Below are 9,111 nucleotides of genomic sequence, written 5' to 3'. Positions count from 1 at the left end.
CCTTCATTACTTCCACCGGGCAGGATAACTGTATATTCTCTCAACACTTCATTGTAACTCATTACCAGCAGCTATATAATGTAAACCACATTTGTATTCATTAGGTATATAATTATAAGTATTGTTCGGAACTAGCCCGAACATATGATAGCTCCGGAGAGCTGGCTGGAAGTACGGGATCGCAGAGCGACGTCCGCCTGCGTCTAGGCTCGCTCGAGTCCGCTCGGTGACCGTCCGGTCGTCCTGATCAAAGGCCGGGGCTTCGTAAGGCGACCACAGACCCTGCTGATCAGGCAACGTCGCGCGCCGACTGGGCCATGCCCAGGGACGGCGGCGAGAACAAGAGAGAAGAAGCACGCGCACGTGCCGACGTAAAGTGACACGCAGTGTAAACGCAATGGACGCAATAAACGCAGTAGTAACGCAGAAGAGAATAACGCAGAAGAACCTAAACGTAGCTATATACAAGCGAAACAACGTTCCGCTTACGCTTACGCAAGTCCCGCAGGACACACGTCCGTGACGTCAACGGTGCGCGGCACCCGAAGCACGCCAAGGACGTGCAACGAAACGACCTCCGTCGTTTCGGATGGCCTGCCCTTCCGGGCGTAATGGCCAATAGCCAGCCACGGTCCCGAGGACGCGTGGAAACGGAGCTCCGAGAGCTCCGGCTCGCAGGACGACCAAGTCGCTCCTGCGAGAAAGCCAAGTTCCCAATGGACACTTGGACGAAGGAGCGCGAACGCTCTAGGACTGCGACCGAGCCGCTCCAAAACCGCCAAGGCCCCCTACGGACACTTGGGCAATAAGGGAGCTCGAAGCTCCGAGGAGACGGTCGAGTCGCTCCTAAGATCACGGCAACGCCGTGACTCCGAGATCACAAACGAGATTCGAACCATTTGCCTCAACCCAGCAGGGTGTATCGGCGCCACCTTCAACTCAGCAGAGTCTATAGAGCAGTGGTTCGAATCTGAACGAAATACCGATCGCCCTAGGAAACGCGTCGGTAATCACCAGTACACGATGCACTAACGCGTAGCACTACTTGCTACCTAAACTGGCCAGGCAGAAGACAAGACAAGGCAAGGACCAGGCATCGCGCGCCTGGTTATATATCCGGGCGGTCGAATCTTGCCCGCGGGCAGCGGAATCGCGAGCCGCGCCGTGTAGCGGCCGCGGTTGGACCTAGTGGGGGTCCCGCGCGCTCGCTCGCGAGAACCCGAGTCCCCCGCCGCCAGCGAGAACGCCCCGGGCACCAGGCCGCCCGCCTTGCAGCGTTGACTCGCACCGACTTTCCGTACGGCATCACGTGCCGTACGGAACATACCGCCCGCCTCCGTCGCGGCGACGGAAGTCAGTGGTGGAACAAATCCCACCAGGAAGGCCGCACTCGCGGCCTTGCGTCCGTGAAGGCCTGTTGAACCCCTTCATGTTGAAGGTTGATTGGGATGAGCCTCCTTCGGATCCACAGGGAGCCTCACCAGCTTGACCAGTGGCCGGGTCAAGGTCGCGTCCGCTGTGCGCACCTGCGCCACGCGGACGTGCCCATCCGGGCCAGGCAGCAAGCCGGTGATGCGGCCGAGAGGCCACCGAGTAGGAGGAAATCGGCTATCCGCCAAGAGCACGAGGTCGCCGATGTCCAACGGACGAGAAGCGATGAGCCACTTGCCCCGGACCTGGAGCTGGGCTAGATATTCTCTAGACCATCGCTCCCAAAAATGCTCCGTCATATGTTGGAGCAGCTGCCAGCGACTCAACCTCGCGACCTGAACGTCCCCGAGGGATCGCTCAGGCGGACACAACAGCGGGCGCCCAATCAGGAAGTGTCCAGGTGTCAGGGCCTCCAAGTCCTGTGGGTCGTCCGTCAACGGACACAATGGCCTGGAGTTGAGACAGGCCTCAATGCGAGCTAGAAGAGTGGCGAACTCCTCAAAGGTCAGTGCCTGCTCTCCTATTACCCGTCGCAGGTGGTATTTGACGGACCGCACTCCCGCCTCCCACAGTCCGCCGAAATGCGGAGCTGAAGGAGGCATGAACTTCCAGGTGGTGCCCTGGTTATTCAAGGAGGCCGCGACCGGTTCCCCCAACGCCATGACCACCTCAAACTGCCCTCGCAGCTCGCGGTCCGCACCCACAAATGTGGTCCCCCTATCGCTGTATACGGTAACCGGCAGGCCCCGCCGGGCCGCGAAACGATGAAAGGCCGCTAAGAAGGTCGGGGCCGAATAGTCACTGACCACCTCCAAGTGGACAGCGCGCGTGCTGAAGCAGACGAAGACAGCAATATATCCCTTGGAGGTGGTACGTCCGCGTCCTCGAGACGGACGCACCGCGACTGGTCCAGCATAATCCACCCCGGTGGCAGAAAACGGTGGATGAGGCAACACCCGATCGCGAGGCAGCGGAGCCATGAACGGGGTGATCGGGGTGCCCTTATGGCGTGTGCAGCGCACACAGCCCCGTATCACCTGGCGCACGAAAGAGCGCCCAGCTGGAATCCAGAATTCGCGCCTCACGGTGAGCAACGTAAGCTGCACTCCCCCGTGCAGCGTGCGTTCGTGCGCATCTCGCACAACAAGAGTCGCGAGCCGAGAGCGTCGCGGTAGCAGGACTGGCTGCCGTGCATCGATCGGTAACGCTGAGAATTGCAGGCGGCCCCCCACCCGCAAGAGGTCCCGCTCGTCCATCATGGGGTTGAGTGGCCGCAATGCCGATCTCACCATTAATGCTCCCCCCCGCTTCAGACGGCCCAACTCCTCCGCGAAGAAGCGGTGCTGCGTAACCCGCAGCAGGCGCAGTCGAGCTTCACTCAGCTCGTCCGCCGTTAAGGGTCCACTGATCCGTGGGACTCGCAGGAATCGTCGTACATAGGCCATCACGCGGATGGCCTTGCGGAAGGAGCATGCTCGGAGGACACCGGACCAGTCCTCCGGGTTCACGGCCACCACGTGAACCATGCGCCGTTCCTCGCTAATGCTTCGGTCGACCGCGACACAAGTTAGACCCGGCCAGCCCGCCGGGTCCTCGACAAGCCAAAAGGGGCCACGCCACCAAAGGGCGTGTTCTCGTAGCCCGCCGGCCAACAAACCCCGGGAGGCGCAATCCGCGGGATTGTCGCCGGACGGGACATGCCGCCACGAGGCCCGCGGAAGGCTCTCGTGAATGTACGAGACGCGATTGGCGACAAAGGTGGTCCATCGAGATGGATGCCCTGTTATCCAATGGAGCGTGACAGAGGAGTCGGTCCAACAAACCAGGGAGGCCTCGGCAGAACCGAGCGCCTCCACAATGGCCTTCATGAGGCGCGAGAGCAGCTGCGCACCGCACAGCTCCAGGCGGGGCAACGATACCCGCTTTAGTGGGGCGACCCTGGTCTTGGACGCCAATAGAGCGACACGGGTGGTCCCATCAGACCGTCGAGCTCGTAAGTAGATGACGGCGGCGTACGCCCGCTCCGAGGCGTCCGAGAAGCCGTGAAGCTGGATCTCCACTTCAGGCGACCATCCGGTCCAGCGAGGAACTCGGATCGCGGAAACCTCCGCGAGCCCGGTGCTAAAGGCGTCCCAACGTCACGAGAGCGGAGAAGGGAGAGCCTCGTCCCAACCGAGCCCGGCCAACCACAAGTCCTGAAGGAGGATCTTCGCCAGTACTACCATAGGCCCCAACCAGCCCAGGGGGTCGTATAATCGCGCAACGACTGACAAGATGCCACGCTTCGAGATGGCTGATTGAGCCCCGGGGTTGACCGAAAAGCAGAATGCATCTTCGACCGGAATCCAACCGACCCCCAGCACAGATGCCCCCACGGCCCCAGGGTCCGGCAGAGGCACCAAAGGCTCGCGGTCCCCCTCCGGGATACCGGACAAGAGTTCCGGATGTGAGGCCGCCCACTTCCTGAGTCGGAACCCGCCCGCCATGAGCAAGCTGCCCAGCTCACGCTGTCGATGGCGTGCCTCCCCAAGGTCATCTGCCCCCGCAAGAATATCGTCGACGTAGGTTTGTCGACAAAGTAAGTCTGCTGCCCGGGGATAACGTTCCCGCTCATCCAGCGCCAGCTGGTGCAGCGTGCGGATGGCCAGATAAGGAGCGCACGCCATGCCATAGGTGACCGTGGTCAACCGGTACACCGATATTGCCTGCGTCTGGCTGTCTCGCCAGAGAATCTGTTGGAGGTGTTGATCCTCCGGAGCCACCCGCACTTGACGAAACATTTGCTCGATGTCTGCAGAGAAGGCCACTCGATGCATGCGCCAGGCAAGTAGAATCTCGCCCAGTTCTCGCTGTAAGCGCGGCCCCACGTGCACCAAGTCGTTCAATGACCGGCCATTGGTGGACGCCTGCGAGACGTTGAACACCACTCTTACCTTAAGCTCGGGGGCTTGTTTAATCACCGGGTGATGTGGAATAAAGTAAGAGGGCCGCGGGGTCTCGACATTGAGCGGCAGGCGGATCATATGCCCCTGTCGTTCATAGTCAACAAGAAAGTCGCGATAGGCCCCGCCCAAGGAAGACCGCCGAAGCAGTCGCCGCTCCAAGCGATGCAACGAGGCAGTGGCAATCCGCCGAGTGTCGCCGAGAGACAGCTCAGTCGGAGGGCTTCTGAAAGGCAACCGCACCTGATAGCGGCCGTCCGCACGACGTCGAAAGGACGCCGCGAAAAACTCTTCACAAGCCCGCTCCTCCTCAGAGAGCGGGGAAGCAACCGGAATCTCCTCCACCTCCCAGAAGCGCCGCAAGAGATCCGCCATGTTGTCCGACGCACACTGCACCACATGACAATGAGGGCCGCCCGCTCCGGCGGCAGACGGGAGAGCCCCGAACAGCACCCACCCCAAGCGGGTACGCTGCGCGACGGGAGCTCCCAGTGGGCCCCGGCGAAGCCCCGTCAACACGATCTCGGCGAATACCTCCGCTCCAAGTATCGCCTCGATGCGCTCGTCATCATCGTGATCATCTGCCAACCGGAGGTTCCTCAAATGCGACCACTTCCCCGTCAGCCAAGCCCTCTGCGGGGGGTGGTACGCCGTAAGCCTCGGTAGAATGAGGGCCTCCACCGTGGTGGAGAACGGGAGGCCAGCAGTTGCCCTGAGCCGCAATGACGTGCTGGCCCGCACCCGCTGAGGGGGCCCCTCTGAGACGCCCGACAGCCCAACATCCACCGATCGACGAGACGCTCGCAGCCGCTGCGCAAGCGCCTCGGACACCAGGCTCACCTCAGAGCCCTGGTCAATGAGCGCTCGAACCACAGCGGATCGGCCATCGGACGCCATCAGACAAACCCTGGCTGTGGCCAGAAGCACTCGCTGCGCAGGCATCCGCGTCGCAGCATGCGCCGTGACCGGCGCCTCCCCCGACGCCGGGGCCGGAGACTGCCGAGCGGAGTGCAGAAGTGAATGGTGCGGCTCTCCGCACTCCCGACATCGACCCTTAGACGGGCAAGCGGCCGCCTGGTGCGACGGATCGAGGCAGTTGAAGCACAACCCGAGAGCGCGCACCCTTGCCCGTCGCGAAGAGACCGGCCGATCTTTAAAGGCCGAACACTCTCTGAGTCCATGCTCAGAACCGCACTCAGCGCAACGGGTCGGCTTGGGCCGATGAAGATGTAGCGATCGTCGACCAGTCCGCTCGGATGCCGATGAGGCACGGGGGCCGTCCCCAATGGACGGAGCCACGGCAACCGCCTCGAGCGCCACCCGACGCTCGTCCAGGAAGACTGCCAGTCGGTCCCAGCTCACTGGCTCGCGCCGGTCCGCGGTGGCCATCTCCCAGGCCCGCCGCGTTGCAGAGTCCAGCTTGGAACGGAGGATATTGACCAATATCACGTCCCAAGCATCCACTGGCTGGTCAAGAAGGCGCAAGGCGGCTCGCAGCTCGCTGGCTCGATCCAACAGCCTCCGAACCTCGGAGACGCTCTCCGGACGCATCGGGCCAATATCCCGGAAAGCGTCGAGATGCTGGTCCACAAGCAAACGACGGTTATCGTACCGTGCACATAGCGCTTCCCACGCTTGCTCAAACGAGCCAGTAGCGACGCCGTAGTGCCGGAGCAGACGTTCAGGCTCTCCCGACACGCTCTGTTTTAAATAATGCATCCGGTGAACTGATGCTAACGACGGGTTATCGACTATTAAGGACTCGAAGAGATCCTTAAAATTGCGCCATTCGTCAAACTTCCCTTCGAACTTCGGAATGGGAATGCGAGGCAACGAAGCCTCGGGCACTACTGCCTGCGCGGGGACTGCGTGAGCAGCCGACTCAGCCTCCTGAACCTTCAACCCATCGAGCAGGGTTTGGATTTCTGCGCGCTGCGCAATGTAGACTTCCTGTACCGTGCCACAGGCATCCTGTCGCACGTAGTCCGACTCTCGCACGGTCTTGAGGCGAGACGCTCGGATCGTGCGATGATCATCCTGGAACTGAGCCCAGTACGTGTCGAGAACCTGCAAACGAGACGTCAACCCGCCAACTGACTTCAGTTGACCGGACTTGCGTGCATTGTCCAGCAGCCGCTCCATGCGGTGCTGCCGGTCGTATTGCAGCTCGATGAGCCCAAGAATGTCCTCCTCCTTAGACATAACGGAGCCCGAGCTAAACAACCCGACCCAGGTCCGAGACTACCGCTCCCGATCCGGCTCGAAGGACCAAAATTATGTTCGGAACTAGCCCGAACATATGATAGCTCCGGAGAGCTGGCTGGAAGTACGGGATCGCAGAGCGACGTCCGCCTGCGTCTAGGCTCGCTCGAGTCCGCTCGGTGACCGTCCGGTCGTCCTGATCAAAGGCCGGGGCCTCGTAACGCGACCACAGATCCTGCTGATCAGGCAACGTCGCGCGCCGACTGGGCCATGCCCAGGGACGGCGGCGAGAACAAGAGAGAAGAAGCACGCGCACGTGCCGACGTAAAGTGACACGCAATGTAAACGCAATGGACGCAATAAACGCAGTAGTAACGCAGAAGAGAATAACGCAGAAGAACCTAAACGTAGCTATATACAAGCGAAACAACGTCCCGCTTACGCTTACGCAAGTCCCGCAGGACACACGTCCGTGACGTCAACGGTGCGCGGCACCCGAAGCACGCCAAGGACGTGCAACGAAACGACCTCCGTCGTTTCGGATGGCCTGCCCTTCCGGGCGTAATGGCCAATAGCCAGCCACGGTCCCGAGGACGCGTGGAAACGGAGCTCCGAGAGCTCCGGCTCGCAGGACGACCAAGTCGCTCCTGCGAGAAAGCCAAGTTCCCAATGGACACTTGGACGAAGGAGCGCGAACGCTCTAGGACTGCGACCGAGCCGCTCCAAAACCGCCAAGGCCCCCTACGGACACTTGGGCAATAAGGGAGCTCGAAGCTCCGAGGAGACGGTCGAGTCGCTCCTAAGATCACGGCAACGCCGTGACTCCGAGATCACAAACGAGATTCGAACCGTTTGCCTCAACCCAGCAGGGTGTATCGGCGCCACCTTCAACTCAGCAGAGTCTATAGAGCAGTGGTTCGAATCTGAACGAAATACCGATCGCCCTAGGAAGCGCGTCGGTAATCACCAGTACACGATGCACTAACGCGTAGCACTACTTGCTACCTAAACTGGCCAGGCAGAAGACAAGACAAGGCAAGGACCAGGCATCGCGCGCCTGGTTATATATCCGGGCGGTCGAATCTTGCCCGCGGGCAGCGGAATCGCGAGCCGCGCCGTGTAGCGGCCGCGGTTGGACCTAGTGGGGGTCCCGCGCGCTCGCTCGCGAGAACCCGAGTCCCCCGCCGCCAGCGAGAACGCCCCGGGCACCAGGCCGCCCGCCTTGCAGCGTTGACTCGCACCGACTTTCCGTACGGCATCACGTGCCGTACGGAACAAGTATTATCACTCATTTATATTACACTTTTAACTATCATATTGTCTCATTGTTAAGTAAAACAATTGTTTAAGTCTCTATTCCTATCAATAGCCATAATCATTATATCACCTACAATCACCATATTTCCCCCTTTCACCATCTGTCCGGGAAAGCTCTCGGCATCCCAGGCAGTACCGGTGTAAGCAGGTAGGCCTAAATAAATAGAGAGCAGGCGGATCACGATCCCTAGGGAGACGCGAGACGTTACACCACAAGATTATCCTTGTCGACACACCGTCGTTCGAAGCCGTCGACACGCCGTCGTCAGAAGACGTCGACACGCCGTCGTCAGAAGACGTCGACACGCCGTCGTCCGAAACCGTCAACACGCCATCGTCAGAAGCCGTCGACACGCTATCGTCCGAAGCGATGTCGCTTCCGAGCGACCACGAGATCGCTCTCGTCGACACTACGTCATCCGAAACGACGTCGCGTCCGAACGACCGCGAGATCGTCCTCGTCGACACACCGTCGTCCGAAACGACGTCGCGTCCGAACGACCGCGAGATCGTCCTCGTCGACACACCGTCGCCCGAAGCCGTCGACACGCCGTCGTGCGAAACGACATCGCGTCCGAACGATCACGAGATCATCCTCGTCAACACGCCGCCGTTCGAAGACGTCGACACGCCGCCGTTCGAAGACGTCAACACGCTGTCGTCCGAAACGACATCTCGTCCGAACGATCACGAGAGCTACGAAACGGTTTTCAGCGAGCCGCGGCAATCTCCGTTCGAAACCGTCAACGCACCGTCGAAATTGTATAACTCGATATTTACCGAATCACTGCGGTCACCGCCCAAAGCCGTCGAAACGACAAGTACGCTCGAATCGGTGTTCAACGCGTCGAATGTCAAAGAGAAACCTCGATCGATCGTGCATAATCGAGATTTCGCTACGCACAACAAGCGATCCATAGTGGCATCTGCGACCAATTCGATCGCGGTTTTAGAGTCTGCCAAACGAAGAAATAAACGCGCCAAGCAATAATTCCAAAATCATTTCCGTTCATCAGTTCTTTTTTTACAATATATAGTTCAACGTTGACGCGGGATTGTATTCGTTGTTGTAAGTCGTCAGCATACCGTAGACACGACGCATCAGAGGATACACCTCTTGTAATAAGATTCAGTGCACTCTTGATCTCGCGGCGTTTCGATCATCGATACCGCCGTGATATTTTGTCCTGTAACGACACAAAGATTTTTGTGCCGTTAC

General features: G+C 60.0%; 1 protein-coding gene across 1 annotated transcript; it reads right to left on the bottom strand.

The window, feature by feature from the left end:
• Positions 1–1,427: 1,427 nt before the first annotated feature.
• On the bottom strand, positions 1,428–6,575 carry LOC112589584 (uncharacterized). The gene is made up of 2 exons (XM_025303481.1): positions 3,619–6,575; positions 1,428–3,552 (listed from the first exon to the last, which is right to left on the bottom strand). The coding sequence occupies exons 1-2, from the start codon at positions 6,573–6,575 to the stop codon at positions 1,428–1,430; spliced, it is 5,082 nt and encodes a 1,693-aa protein (XP_025159266.1).
• Positions 6,576–9,111: the final 2,536 nt, after the last annotated feature.

This window comes from Harpegnathos saltator, unplaced genomic scaffold, assembly GCF_003227715.2.
Source record: "Harpegnathos saltator strain DR-91 unplaced genomic scaffold, Hsal_v8.6 scaffold55, whole genome shotgun sequence".
Lineage (NCBI taxonomy): Eukaryota > Metazoa > Arthropoda > Insecta > Hymenoptera > Formicidae > Harpegnathos > Harpegnathos saltator.
Note: the sequence above shows the minus strand (reverse complement) of the source record. Positions and strands in the feature narration are given on the sequence as shown.